Genomic DNA, 14,849 nt, shown 5'->3' with positions numbered 1-14,849 from the left:
CGGCCAATAGCTGAAGGAGGCTCGGCCGCAATATTCCCAGCCACGTGGATTCCCTGTTCTGGAACAGCTGCTGAATGACAATCCAAGCATTTTTATCCTGACAGCTGGCAGAGGATGCTGGGAGTTGTAGTGAGACACATTTGTATTAGTAATTTATTAACAATAAAAAGCTTGAAGGATATTTTCTGTTCTATAAACATCTCTAGATATCTCCCCATTACTGTATAAGCTTCTGCTATCCCCCCCTGTTCTGGGGGTGCTCAGGTTGGGGGTACAGATACAAATTCATTTCACATATTCAGTTTCCTCCTGTAGCTCAATGTTGCCCCCCAGTGGATCTGTGAATTCAAACACTGGTTTGTTGACACATTTTTCAACTTGTGAGTTTGTGAGGGGCCCTGTGCTAATATTCAGTGCCCCCCCAATATCCCATTCCCAACCCAAGGGGAGTAATATGAAGCTGCCCCTCCCCATGCTGCTATAACTGCCCCAAATCTTTTGGGAAGACGCTCACAGTTGGGGTTCTAGTTCATCCCACAGGGGTTCAGGGTTCCGTACAGTCAGGTTCTTCCCATCTCAGTAACCCATTCTGTAGGACCTGGGGGGCAATATTCCAAAACACATGCAGGAACCATGATACTAGTGGTTGTTATAAATACCCCCCACCCAATCCCAAGCTGCCCATATATGGGAAGGGAGGGGGTAGTTCAGGCTCGGGGCATGAGGAGGGAGGGGCTTGATTGGGGCAAGGATTGCTTGCACTTTGGCCAGTTGGAAACAAGCTCAGCATGGCCGGACTCACTAGCACCGTCAGCAGGGTGGGCTCCCTCCTCTCGGCACAGTTGTGCCCCCCCAGGGCTGTATCTCTTGGGGCCCATTTTCCCCCATACAAGCAGGAGCAGCGTTCCAGATGGGCCCCCCTGAGATCCTATCACTCCTCCCCCAGGAGCCCCCCACCTCTTCTTGGGAATAACCTGCTGAAACTCCAGGCCCCCCCCAGCCGCAGGGCATCGGGCAAGTTTAATGTGCCCCCCAGCGCAGAGTATGTGGCCCGGCCAGCGGGGGTCTGCACCATGATGAGACTGCCCTACCAGGAGACTGCACAGGGATTGGACGCCGCCTTTATTGGGGTCCCCCTGGATACCGGCACCTCCAACCGCCCGGGAGCGAGGCAAGGAAACCGCTGTATCTGCACCATAAGCTGCGGCGCCGTATTAATCTGAGCTACTGAGATTGTGCTTCTTATATATAATCCCTTTAGCCTGTTGCTTTAAAGGCGAACTTTACCCAAAACTGCTTTCATCCCTCATTCTCACTGGGTTTATAGTTATGTGTAACTGTCACTGTGTCTGTCCCTTTCCCTTCCCTGCACTGCTGGTTCTGACTCCTGATACAACTCCCCAATACCCATTCATCCCTCATTCTCACTGGGTTTATAGTTATGTGTAACTGTCACTGTGTCTGTCCCTTTCCCTTCCCTGCACTGCTGGTTCTGACTCCTGATACAACTCCCCAATATCCATTCATCCCTCATTCTCACTGGGTTTATAGTTATGTGTAACTGTCACTGTGTCTGTCCCTTTCCCTTCCCTGCACTGCTGGTTCTGACTCCTGATACAACTCCCCAATATCCATTCATCCCTCATTCTCACTGGGTTTATAGTTATGTGTAACTGTCACTGTGTCTGTCCCTTTCCCTTCCCTGCACTGCTGGTTCTGACTCCTGATACAACTCCCCAATATCCATTCATCCCTCATTCTCACTGGGTTTATAGTTATGTGTAACTGTCACTGTGTCTGTCCCTTTCCCTTCACTGCACTGCTGGTTCTGACTCCTGATACAACTCCCCAATATCCATTCATCCCTCATTCTCACTGGGTTTATAGTTATGTGTAACTATCACTGTGTCTGTCCCTTTCCCTTCCCTGCACTGCTGGTTCTGACTCCTGATACAACTCCCCAATATCCATTCATCCCTCATTCTCACTGGGTTTATAGTTATGTGTAACTGTCACTGTGTCTGTCCCTTTCCCTTCCCTGCACTGCTGGTTCTGACTCCTGATACAACTCCCCAATATCCATTCATCCCTCATTCTCACTGGGTTTATAGTTATGTGTAACTGTCACTGTGTCTGTCCCTTTCCCTTCACTGCACTGCTGGTTCTGACTCCTGATACAACTCCCCAATATCCATTCATCCCTCATTCTCACTGGGTTTATAGTTATGTGTAACTATCACTGTGTCTGTCCCTTTCCCTTCCCTGCACTGCTGGTTCTGACTCCTGATACAACTCCCCAATATCCATTCATTCCTCATTCTCACTGGGTTTATAGTTATGTGTAACTGTCACTGTGTCTGTCCCTTTCCCTTCCCTGCACTGCTGGTTCTGACTCCTGATACAACTCCCCAATATCCATTCATCCCTCATTCTCGCTGCTATAACATTACAGGTTTGGGCCGCGCCACATCAGGGGGGAATCCAGTATGGTGAGAAGGTATAACATCTCCACCAGGGCGGCTCCCTTTGAGTCTCTCATGGTGGCCGACATCGGGGACGTCAATGTGAATCTATATGACCTGAAGGACAGCTGCCGGAGAATCCGCGAGACCTACCAGAAAATCATGGCGGCCGGTTGCATCCCTTTAACCCTGGGTAATGTACCATACACTGGTCACACTGCCCCGCCCCAGTAATGAGAACTGTACAAACAAACCCCTTCCTTTCCCTGGGTTGCTGGTTGTGTCTCAGGCTTACAGATAAGGAGGATTTCAATGTTCAGTCTGTGAAGTGTAAAATAACATGTGATCTCTGTCTGTTCCACGCAGGGGGGGATCACACCATCACGTATCCCATTCTGCAGGCCGTGGCTGAAAAGTAAGTGCTCACAGGGGGCAGATGTATAATTATATATCCTAGTCCCGTGACCGTATATGAGCTGAGACAGATTCCTATTGGTTCCAGACACGGGCCGGTGGGATTGGTACACGTGGACGCTCACACCGACACCGGAGACACGGCCCTGGGGGAGAAGATCTACCATGGGACCCCATTCAGGCGCTGCGTCGACGAGGGGCTCCTGGACTGTAAGAGGGTGGTACAGATTGGGATCCGGGGCTCCTCCTACAGCGCCGACCCCTATGGTTTCTGCAGAGAACAGGTACAGCGGCTCCTCAATAATCAGCCACTCACACTCAACTATAACTAATTAAACCCCTACTTACATAGAAGCCTAAGCATTTCCCACGAAGCTACTGTAACCCACATTCCTGCTATTGCCTTCACAAACAGCGCTCCCTAGCTGTGACTTGGTTTATTTGTATATATACTGTATATATATATATATTATCACTGCTGCTGTTCCCTGCAGGGGTTCCGGGTGGTTCTGGCAGAAGACTGCTGGTTCCGATCTCTGGTTCCGCTGATGGCAGAAGTGAGGAGCCAAATGGGGGCGGGGCCTGTGTACATCAGTTTTGACATCGACGGACTGGACCCGTCCTTCGCCCCTGGAACGGGCACCCCAGAAATAGCGGGGCTCACCACAAGCCAGGTATGGGGAGGGGGGGAGAGACCCCCCCTAGGCTGGGAGAGTTGGGCCGACCCACCTAGTGACCCCTCTGTTCCCCCCCCCCCAGGGTCTGGAGATAATCCGCGGCTGCCGGGGGCTCAATGTCGTAGGCTGCGACCTGGTGGAAGTGGCGCCCGTCTATGACCAATCTGGTGAGTGTTACTGGGCAGACTGGGGCCACTGGGGTAGAATAAAGGAATAAGGGGAGGAGCCAATAACCATATGGGGCGTCTGATCAATGACTGGACAGAAACGTTAATTTTATAGGTGAACTTCCCCTTTAACGGATTCTCTCGTTCCTTTCAGGTAACACTGCGCTGACCGGGGCCAACCTGCTCTTTGAGATGCTCTGTGTCCTCCCCAGGGTGAAGGTCTACTGAGCGTCTGATTGGTGAAACCTGCGCTGAAGGGAACTCAAGCTGCTCTGATTGGGCGGAACCGGCCCATTTGGGGGGCTAAAGGCGGGCTCTGCACCCCACTCTCACTATAGGTCTTGTTATAGATCATTAAAGGTTCCCTAAGCTCCGCCCCCTGTTCCCTAAGCTCCACCCCATGTTCCTCTGCTGATCTGACTACTTTGTGACTCAAATAAAATGTAACAGCAGCCCTACTGTCCTCAGCCTGCCTCCTCCCAATCCCACAATCCCCTGCTGCACAAGTCAATAAGCAAAGGCACATCCCAGTGCAATGCATTGTGGGTTATGTAGTTCCTGCATGCTGTCTGTAAGCTGTGGGGAAGTGGTTACAATCTGTAACATCAATGTTTTAGTCCCTCCTCCCCTGCCAGGATTTGAAATGAAGCAGAAAGAGAAGAGCTGATTTGCAGCTGGATTTCATTATATAACTAGAAAGGGAAGTTTGAAAACAAACTTCATGTTGGGTTGAAAAACATGAAGTCACTGAATGGGCTCCGCCCACTTTCTCTAACCTTGAACCACAGTTATACAGTAAAAACCACTGTGCAAAGTTTGGGGACCCTGGTTTTAATAGTGTCTGCATGGCAGCAACTTAAATTTCCCCACTGAAAGCCAACGACATCTGATTGGCGGTTGGTGGCTCCTCCCCCTTTTTCTAACCTGGAACTGCAGTTACCCAGTGACTAACTCTGCGAAGTTTAGGGGCCCCGGGATTAATAGTTACAGAACGGCAGCAATTAAAATTTAAACCAATAAAAGTCAATAGGTGAATTGTGATTGGTGGTTGGTGGCTCCGCCCACTTTTTCTGACCTTGAGTCGAAGTCACCCAGTGACAAACAGGGGGCACCCTGGCATAAATAGTGTGAGAATGACAGCATTTTACACTTCACCATTGAAAGTAAATAGGTGAAATGTTATTGGCTGTTGGTGGCTCCGCCCACTTTTTTTCCAACTTTGAATGGCAAATACCCAGTGACTAACTCTGGAAACTTTAACAACCCTGGAATTAATATTTCAATAATGGCATCAGTTTAAATATAAACCAATGAAATCTAATGGGTGGAAATGGATTGGCTGTTGGTGGCTCCTCCCACTTTTCAAAACCTAAAAATGCAGTCCACTAGTGACCCTGGTGTTAATACTGTGAGAATGGCAGCAGGTTGGATTTCCCCATTGAAAGTCAATAGGTAAACTCTGATTGGCTGTTGGTGGCTCCGCCCACTTTTTCTTACCTTGAATGCGTAGTCACCCAGTGACTGACTGTGCAAAGTTTGGGAACTCTGGCGTCAAACCAATAAAAATCAATAGGTGAAATTTGATTGGCTGTTGGTGGCTCCGCCCACTTTTCAAAACTTAAACTGCAGTCCCCTAGTGACCAAGTGTCATTCAGGCTGAGCCAATGACGGTGTGATTCAAGTTTGGGGGGTGTGGCCTCAAAGCTGTAAGATTGGCAGCAGTTTCAATTTCCCCATGAAAGTCAAAGGGTGAAATTTGATTGGCTGTTGTTGGCCCCTCCCACATTGGGGTCATCCAACAAATGTCTGTTTCATTTGGGGTGACCCCATGATTATGTTATTCAAGTTTGGGGGGTGCAGCTTCCAAGCTGTAAGTGTGGCAGCAATTTGAGAATCTTCCCTGTCAAAGTCAATGGGAAAATTGGGGGGTTCGGAGGGGCGCCACAAAAAGACGGGGGGGCGGGATCGCTTTACTGGTGTGCGACATGGTACAAGGGCCCCCCAGAAACAGACGTAAAGTTTAAAGAGGAACTAAACCCTGCGGCACAGCGCGGCTCAACCAAACGTTACTCAGCTGTTGCCGGACTACAAATCCCAGAATAATGTAACATATAATGAAGGGTGAGGCATGCTGGGAGCTGTAGTCCAGCAACATCAGGGCTGTATTCTTAAAGCAATATTGCCCAATAAAACTGCATTAAAATGCAAGAAATCCCCCAATGAGAATCCCAGCTGATGTGAGTAAATCCGGCTCCCTGTTCTCTGTTCCTGCAATTGGAGTTGGGAGCAATAAGCACAGTTTCCCAGCACTGAACAAGTCTGTCCCTTTATCCCCATGTCTGATTCCTGTGCCATATAATGAGGGGAAAATGCCATCATTATCTCTATATGTAAGGTACCAGCAAGGGGCCTGACACAGGGAATCAGCATTCTCATTGGTCACTTCTCTTGCACTTACAATGAGAATAGCTCAGGGATTGGCTACTGATTTAAATGTAGGTAATGGCACCCAGGAAGTGAATGTTGGGGGGGGGGGTGAAATGTTCGTGAATCTGAGTTTTTGTTCAGAATCTGCCCCAATGGTGAGGGTGCCATGTATATAACAGAGGGGGGGGGGGCAGTATTTATTACTATAGGGATCCCCATTACACCCCTTTGTTATGTTTAAAGTCAAATGAATAATTACCCAGCGGCACTAGTGCCAATACCAGTTCCCCCCCTCCCCAAACTGGCACAGAGACAGGTATGAAGGGAGGGGGGAGTTGGGCTCGGGGCATGAGGAGGGAGGGGTTTGATTGGGGCACGGGTTGGTTGCACTTCCTGGTGCCAGGGAGAGAGAAGCTCAGCATGGCCGGACTCACTAGCACTGTCATCAGGGTGGGCCCCCTCCTCTCGGCACAGTTGTGCCCCCCCAGGGCTGTATCTCTTGGGGCCCATTTTCCCCCATACAAGCAGGAGCAGCGTTCCAGATGGGCCCCCCTGAGACCCTATCACTCCTCCCCCAGGAGCCCCCCACCTCTTCTTGGGAAGACCCTGCTGAAACTCCAGGCCCCCCCCAGCCGCAGGGCATCGGGCAAGTTTAATGTGCCCCCCAGCGCCCAGTATGTGGCCCGGCCAGCGGGGGTCTGCACCATGATGAGACTGCCCTACCAGGAGACTGCACAGGGATTGGACGCCGCCTTTATTGGGGTCCCCCTGGATACCGGCACCTCCAACCGCCCGGGAGCGAGGCAAGGAAACCGCTGTATCTTTTATATCAGAGCCTGTCCCTTTAAAGGGGAACTTGACCCAAAACTGCTTTTGCACAATGAGACAAAATCTGATTCTAAGCAGCTTCCCAATATCCATTCCCTGTCCCTTTCCCCTCTCTGCACTGCTGGTTCTGACTCCTGATACAACTCCCCAATACCCATTCATCCCTCATTCTCACTGGGTTTATAGTTATGTGTAACTGTCACTGTGTCTGTCCCTTTCCCTTCCCTGCACTGCTGGTTCTGACTCCTGATACAACTCCCCAATATCCATTCATCCCTCATTCTCACTGGGTTTATAGTTATGTGTAACTGTCACTGTGTCTGTCCCTTTCCCTTCCCTGCACTGCTGGTTCTGACTCCTGATACAACTCCCCAATATCCATTCATTCCTCATTCTCACTGGGTTTATAGTTATGTGTAACTGTCACTGTGTCTGTCCCTTTCCCTTCCCTGCACTGCTGGTTCTGACTCCTGATACAACTCCCCAATACCCATTCATTCCTCATTCTCACTGGGTTTATAGTTATGTGTAACTGTCACTGTGTCTGTCCCTTTCCCTTCCCTGCACTGCTGGTTCTGACTCCTGATACAACTCCCCAATATCCATTCATCCCTCATTCTCGCTGCTATAACATTACAGGTTTGGGCCGCGCCACATCAGGGGGGAATCCTGTATGGTGAGACCCCATAACATCTCCACCAGGGCGGCTCCCTTTGAGTCTCTCATGGTGGCCGACATCGGAGACGTCAATGTGAATCTATATGATCTGAAGGACAGCTGCCGGAGAATCCGCGAGACCTACCAGAAGATCATGGCGGCCGGTTGCATCCCTTTAACCCTGGGTAATGTACCATACACTGGTCACACTGCCCCGCCCCAGCGCCTCTCACTGGCCACACCCCTTTTTACAATGCCAGCTGCAGCCTTTGTTAGGCTTTAAGATAAGGAGCAGCTCATTATACAGAGAAATAATACAGCATAATGATGACTATCTTGTTTTTAACCTTACTACCACTGCCCCCTGGGAATTAGTTTGTAGAGGGTAAGGAGCTCTGCATAAACAAGCCCCCCCCCTCCAGGTTGCTGGATGTATCTCGTGCTTACAGATAAGGAGGAATGGCTGCAGCTGCCTTTCTAACTGTGATATGTTTATTTGCCCACGCAGGGGGGGATCACACCATCACGTATCCCATCCTTCAGGCCGTGGCTGAAAAGTAAGTGTTTGGCATCGAAGCCTCAGAAGGTTCGGGGGTAAGTGGGGCAGATGTCTGGGGATTCTGGGAAAGGACTGTATAGATATATATATAAGGGTAAGTGGTCTGTTCCAATCTATTCATCTCCCAGTGGAATAGTCACTCCCACCATTCAGATCCACAGCTGCCACGAGGAGTCAGCTGAGAGGTTAAAGGGCAAGCCCTAGACCCCCTAGTCATGTGACCGTGTATTAGCTGAGACAGATTCCTATTGGTTCCAGACACGGGCCGGTGGGATTGGTACACGTGGACGCTCACACCGACACCGGAGACACGGCCCTGGGGGAGAAGATCTACCATGGGACCCCATTCAGGCGCTGCGTCGACGAGGGGCTCCTGGACTGTAAGAGGGTGGTACAGATTGGGATCCGGGGCTCCTCCTACAGCGCCGACCCCTATGGTTTCTGCAGAGAACAGGTACAGCGGCTCCTCAATAATCAGCCACTCACACTCAACTATAACTAATTAAACCCCTACTTACATAGAAGCCTAAGCATTTCCCACCGAAGCTACTGTAACCCACATTCCTGGGATTGCCTTCACAAACAGCGCCACCTAGCTGTGACTTATTTATATATATATATATATATATATATATAAATACTGCCACTGAGTTGGGGCCCAGTATAAATAAGACATTTTGGGGGTCAGCCGAAATGAACAGCAGGGGGTGCTGTTGTTAAACAGTCACTATATAAGCAGTGTCAAAACTGCTAATTGCTTGAAAACTAGAAAAATGAAATCCATGTAAACTGCCAGAGGTGTTTGGAGGGTTTACGTGTCCTTTACAAGGAAGATATCGGACCTCAGAATCAGCCTGTAATGCAAGATCCATATCTGTATTTAATTGCCACTCGGGGTACAAAGGTTGGGCATTTACTGTGGCACTTCGGGGCAGCCCGGGTCATACCACTTTATTCTGGGCAGGAACCAAATACAAGTAATAATTAATCACTGTTTAACCCATAAGAACCCAGAGTGAGGCCCAGACTCCCCCACTCTGTCCCACTAATACATAAGCCTCTGTGTACGGATTCCTTGTTCTGCGGGGGGTGCAGAACATTCACAGAACCCCCCCCCCCCATGTGACTTATAACCCCCCTCCCGCAAGTATGATCTACACAGTGCCGGGAATCAGCATTCTCATTGGTCACTTCTCTTGCACTTACACTCACATTGTTGCTCAGTAGAATTCTCATTGGGGAATTTCCTTGCATCTAGAATTACGGCTATAGCAACACTAGGGGGCGCAGTGGGGCAGCGTTATGGTTGGGTTTATATCCCCTTTAACTGTGAGATGAGGAAATAAGGAAGGGATGAAGTTTGTATTAATAAACACACATACCAAGTTCTCATTTATTGATTAATGTGGAAACTTGAATATCTCAAATGGAAAACATGGTGTGACTTAGGACCCAGCGCAAGTCCCATTGACTTCTATAGAAACTCACAAACTGTCAGACGATTTGAGGGTTTTTGCACTTAATAAATACCAGACGTTCGAGTTTTTGAACCATAACTGGAATAAAAAAACTCCAATTGGCCTGACCCAGTTCTGTTCCCTGCAGGGGTTCCGGGTGGTTCTGGCAGAAGACTGCTGGTTCCGATCTCTGGTTCCGCTGATGGCGGAAGTGAGGAGCCAAATGGGGGCGGGGCCTGTGTACATCAGTTTTGACATCGACGGACTGGACCCGTCCTTCGCCCCTGGAACGGGCACCCCAGAAATAGCGGGGCTCACCACAAGCCAGGTATGGGGAGGGGGAGAGACACCCCCCTAGGCTGGGAGAGTTGGGCCGTCCCACCTACTGACCCCTCTGTTCCCCCCCCCCCCCAGGGTCTGGAGATAATCCGCGGCTGCCGGGGGCTCAATGTCGTAGGCTGCGACCTGGTGGAAGTGGCGCCCGTCTATGACCAATCTGGTGAGTGTTACTGGGCAGACTGGGGCCACTGGGGTAGAATAAAGGAATAAGGGGAGGAGCCAATAACCATATGGGGGGTCTGTTACACGGACACTGACCAATGACTGGACAGTAGGGTGCCACCTTTTTAATATGAATTTACTGGCGGGGGGGGGGGGGGCGGGGAACAAAAGGGGCGGGCTGTGATGTAGGAGGGGGCGGGGCAGTGACAAAAGGGGCAGGGATATGATGTCACAGAGGATCAGGGAAGGAGAAGGAAGAGGAACGGGTAAGTTTGGGGCAGGGTCTGGGCAGATTAAGGGGCAGGGCCAGGGGTTGAGCAGGATATTACAGATTTACTGGCAGCGACATTGGTACGTTATAGAATGGCTTTTTCCAAGAAACTTTGCAATTGGTCTTCATTATTTATTTAGATGATTTCCCTTCTTCTTCTGACTCTTTGCAGCTTTCAAATGGGGGTCACTGACCCCGGCAGCCAAACCCTATTGCTCTGTGAGGCTCCAGTTTATTGTTATTGTTACTTTTTATTCCTTATCTTTCTATTCAGCCCCTCTCCTATTCATATACCAGTCTCTCATCCAAACCACTCCCTGGTTGCTAAGGTAATTTGGACCCTAGCAACTCTTCCCAACATTCAAATGGGGGTCACTGACCCCGGCAGCCAAACCCTATTGCTCTGTGAGGCTCCAGTTTTATTGTTATTGTTACTTTTTATTCCTTATCTTTCTATTCAGCCCCTCCCCTATTCATATTCCTGTCTCTCATTCAAACCACTGCCTTGTTGCTAGTGTAAATAAGACCCTAGCAACCAGATAGCTGCTGAAATACCAAACTGGAGAGCAGCTGAACAAAAAGCTAAATAACTAAAAACCCATAAAAAAAAATGAAGACCATCTGCAAATTGTCTCAAATTATTAATGTCTGCATCAGGCTAAAAGTTAATATAAATGTTGACTTCCCCTTTAACGGGTTCCCTCGTTCCTTTCAGGTAACACTGCGCTGACCGGGGCCAACCTGCTCTTTGAGATGCTCTGTGTCCTCCCCAGGGTGAAGGTCTACTGAGCGTCTGATTGGTTCCTGAACTCACACCAAAGTTGATAGAAGGAAACAGAACTTTCTGCGTCCCTAGAGCGTTCCATTAATGAGCTGGGGTCCCACTGACCCCCACTAAGTCATTTGTTAGGGGCTCATTAAAGAAAAGCTTTGCTAAATGTGCCCCCTACAAGTGTTCCACCATTTAATTTTGTTTGGGCTTCTCTGTCTTCGGGAATCATCGTTTGTTCATTCACAGGCCCCTTCAGTAGCCCAAAAAGGTTGCTTGGGGTGTGGCTAGGGTGTAATTGGGGGCGGATACCCCACAGAGCAATGAACTTCATGATCAAGTGAATTTGATTGGAGAACATAAAGAGTTAACTTTTAGTATGTTGTCGAGACAACAGTTTGCAATTAGTCTTCATTTTTTTATTATTTGTAGTTTTTTTCAATTATTTCACTCTTTGTTCAGCATCTCTCCATTTTGGAAGTACAACAGTTACCTGGTTGCTAGGGTTCAAATTACCTTAGCAACTGGGGGTGGTTGGAATAAGAGACTGATATTAAGTAACAATAAAATTATAGACTCACAGTCACTTTTTACACCTTATTTTTCAACTTAGCCCCTCTCCTGTTCATATACCAGTCTCTTAATCAAACCACTGCCTGGTTGCTAAGGTAATTTGGACCCTAGCAACCAGATAGCTGCTCAACAAAAATTCAAAAAACTAAAAAACTACAAATAATAAAAAATGAAGACCAATTGCAAATTGTCTCAGAATATCACTCTTTACATCATACCTTTAACCCTGCAGCGGAACACCGCGGACCAATCAACACAGGACCCCGGGGCGGACGGTAAAATAGTTTATTTCCAAGGTTTCCGATGCGGTCGTTACTCTCGTAAAACAAAAATAGAATGACAAAATCCTTCTGATAAGTTAAATAATGACAATAAAAAAATCCCTAAGGTAAAATAAGTTAAATTTTCTGTTTCTCTACAAAAAAAAGTGCAATCTGTTCCGCTGCGACGCCGAGGAATCCAGTGGGAGGAACCATTTCATTATAGCACGGGGGGGGGCCCCCACCGGGCCATACCAAGGCTAATGCCCCGGGTAGAGCCCTTTCCCCCCCAGTAGAAAGACCACTATGTGGCCTAAACCTTTTCTGAGAGGCAGCAAGACCCAACGTGAATTAAAGGGTAAGTATTCCATTTTTCCTTAGGCAGTACAATGACATAGCTTATTACAGAGCACCGCAGAACGACAGTTAGTGGTCAGAATAGGCTGCTCTGCTAATATGCACCAATAGGGTGGCGGAATGTTCCATTAAACACGGGTATATTGAGGACTGAATATTGCCCCCCCCCCCCCCATCCACAGACTTCCCATTGTCCAATAACTGGGGGTTTTGCTCTCATTATAATCAGAAGAGAGCCTTTTGGCCCCATTTCCCAGAGGCCGCCCCCTACAGGCAGCCGTGGAAGCAGCACGAGGAACATTTGTGACATAGAATAAATAATCTCAATTTTCCCATAAGTATCAATATCAATCGGAAAAGAAAGAAAAAAAAAAACCACAGTGAGGCTACAGGATCCTGCAGATCTGCATTTCATTATCCCAAAGGAAAGGGGAATGGGGGCCGCCATGTCCCGAGACAGATTGCATAGAATGCTACTACGTAACGAAACGTTCTGCCAAGAAAAACACTGAAAAATGTTGGAAATGGTAAATGGTACGGTCCAGCCCAGGCCTATTGGCATCAGTAGCCCAGTACTTACCCAGCTACAGAGTCACTTCCTGTTCCTGGGCTGTTCTCTTTCCTACGGTCGGGCAGAGGAAATGGCTTGGCCGCTGCTCTAATCTCTGCAGGATAAAGCATCAACCTTCTGCCCATAGAGATAAGTGCAACTGGAACTCCCACTATGCCGCCTAGCTCTGTACTGGGGGACATTCCCAATGCAGCTAATGCAAATTTGCTAAGGTTTTATCCACAGTGGAGACTTACCCTTTAAAGGAGAAGTAAAGCCTAAAAAAACTATGGCTAGAAATGCTGTATTTTATATACTGAACTTACTGTAGCCCAGAGTCACAGAGGAGTTCCTTATAATATATAGTGAATAAAGTGCCCCCTATTGTAACATATAGGGATATTATAAGCCCCCCAGGGGTTCCTTATAATATATAGTGAATAAAGTACCCCCTATTGTAACATATAGGGATATTATAAGCCCCCGAGGAGTTCCTTATAATATATAGTGAATAAAGTACCCCCTATTGTAACATATAGGGATATTATAAGTCCCCGAGGAGTTCCTTATAATATATAGTGAATAAAGTACCCCCTATTGTAACATATAGGGATATTATAAGCCCCCCAGGGGTTCCTTATAATATATAGTGAATAAAGTACCCCCTATTGTAACATATAGGGATATTATAAGCCCCCGAGGGGTTCCTTATAATATCCCTATATATTACAATAGGGGGTACTTTATTCACTATATATTATAAGTCACAGAGGAGTTCCTTATAATATATAGTGAATAAAGTGCCCCCTATTGTAACATATAGGGATATTATAAGCCCCCGAGGAGTTCCTTATAATATATAGTGAATAAAGTGCCCCCTATTGTAACATATAGGGATATTATAAGCCCCCGAGGAGTTCCTTATAATATATAGTGAATAAAGTACCCCCTATTGTAACATATAGGGATATTATAAGTCACAGAGGAGTTCCTTATAATATATAGTGAATAAAGTACCCCCTATTGTAACATATAGGGATATTATAAGTCACGAGGAGTTCCTTATAATATATAGTGAATAAAGTACCCCCTATTATAACATATAGGGATATTATAAGTCCCCGAGGGGTTCCTTATAATATATAGTGAATAAAGTACCCCCTATTGTAACATATAGGGATATTATAAGTCACGAGGAGTTCCATGACCATATAAAGGTACAAGGTCGGAGGCCGAGAGCTTTTATACAGGTCATGGACTTCTAATACCCTCATATTTTACAACAGGGGGTACTTTATTTATTATAAACATACAAGTTTTAGTGATGTAACAGAAATGACATCACTAAGCTCTGCTTACAAATGCTGACATCACTAAACACCGCTTATAAGGATATAATTGACAGTTTGGTCCCATAGAGAAATGACCCAACTGTATATTATATACTGTATACTGTGGGTGGGTCGCTAAGCGCAGGTAAGTGACAGCAGCCCAGATGAGAAGTTAGGGAGGTACCGGGGGCATCTGCTAAGGCTTTGGTACCGAAGCCCAGAACATTTGGGTTTAGCATTTCTAGCCAAATTCTTTGTGGAGCTTTAGTTCTCCTTTAATACAACAGTGAGCAGTCTTTCCGGGGTCACGTACTATTTGCTGTGATCCCTGCCTAAATATACCCGTCCCTTTGGGCCCTACTGCAAATCATTAACTGTGGTTCAGACCCGCGAATTATTGGGCCAGTCGCCATATATAAAGATACGTAGGCACGTTGGAGAAGCATAAAGCTATGCGAGGGTGAACCAAGACCACAGATACACGCCTAGAGCTTTTTGGGGCAAGGGCTGGGCCAAAGAACTGACAATCCTAAACAGTAGTTTTATACTGAAGGCTGAGGCGATGGGAAGATTATAAATATTTCTAGTG

At 47.6% G+C, this 14,849-nt stretch overlaps 2 protein-coding genes across 3 annotated transcripts; both read left to right on the top strand.

Annotated features, from left to right (window-relative positions):
- The first annotated feature begins 752 nt into the window (after positions 1 to 752).
- Positions 753 to 11,369, top strand: agmat (agmatinase). 2 transcript variants are annotated; one of them, XM_012967612.3, is made up of 8 exons: positions 753 to 1,171; positions 2,453 to 2,655; positions 2,829 to 2,877; positions 2,965 to 3,160; positions 3,371 to 3,550; positions 3,636 to 3,720; positions 3,875 to 3,959; positions 11,221 to 11,369. In XM_012967612.3, the coding sequence occupies exons 1-7, from the start codon at positions 789 to 791 to the stop codon at positions 3,946 to 3,948; spliced, it is 1,170 nt and encodes a 389-aa protein (XP_012823066.2). In that variant the 5' UTR covers positions 753 to 788; the 3' UTR covers positions 3,949 to 3,959; positions 11,221 to 11,369. The 2 variants fall into 2 exon arrangements, with proteins under 2 accessions (XP_012823066.2, XP_002942858.3); XM_002942812.5 differs by lacking the exon at positions 11,221 to 11,369 and having other exon boundaries at positions 3,875 to 4,173.
- LOC108645262 (agmatinase, mitochondrial-like) lies at positions 6,522 to 11,369 on the top strand. The gene is made up of 7 exons (XM_031906125.1): positions 6,522 to 6,950; positions 7,615 to 7,817; positions 8,141 to 8,189; positions 8,450 to 8,645; positions 9,797 to 9,976; positions 10,063 to 10,147; positions 11,136 to 11,369. Exons 1-7 carry the CDS (start codon positions 6,568 to 6,570, stop codon positions 11,207 to 11,209), a joined length of 1,170 nt encoding a protein of 389 aa, XP_031761985.1. The 5' UTR covers positions 6,522 to 6,567; the 3' UTR covers positions 11,210 to 11,369.
- Positions 11,370 to 14,849: the final 3,480 nt, after the last annotated feature.

This window comes from Xenopus tropicalis, chromosome 7, assembly GCF_000004195.4.
Source record: "Xenopus tropicalis strain Nigerian chromosome 7, UCB_Xtro_10.0, whole genome shotgun sequence".
In the NCBI taxonomy this organism is placed as follows: domain Eukaryota; kingdom Metazoa; phylum Chordata; class Amphibia; order Anura; family Pipidae; genus Xenopus; species Xenopus tropicalis.
This window is presented reverse-complemented; position numbering and strand designations above follow the sequence as displayed.

What these genes read in the sequence shown, in the direction of transcription:
- LOC108645262 (XM_031906125.1), top strand. Translation starts at nt 6,568, where the DNA reads ATGGCCGGACTCACTAGCACTGTCATCAGGGTGGGCCCCCTCCTCTCG. An exon ending in TCCAACCGCCCGGGAGCGAG is followed by an intron (nt 6,951 to 7,614) that starts GCAAGGAAACCG and finishes ATAACATTACAG; the next exon opens with GTTTGGGCCGCGCCACATCA. An exon ending in GCCCGTCTATGACCAATCTG is followed by an intron (nt 10,148 to 11,135) that starts GTGAGTGTTACT and finishes CGTTCCTTTCAG; the next exon opens with GTAACACTGCGCTGACCGGG.
- agmat (XM_012967612.3), top strand. Translation starts at nt 789, where the DNA reads ATGGCCGGACTCACTAGCACCGTCAGCAGGGTGGGCTCCCTCCTCTCG. An exon ending in CTGCAGGCCGTGGCTGAAAA is followed by an intron (nt 2,878 to 2,964) that starts GTAAGTGCTCAC and finishes TATTGGTTCCAG; the next exon opens with ACACGGGCCGGTGGGATTGG. An exon ending in CGGGGCTCACCACAAGCCAG is followed by an intron (nt 3,551 to 3,635) that starts GTATGGGGAGGG and finishes CCCCCCCCCCAG; the next exon opens with GGTCTGGAGATAATCCGCGG.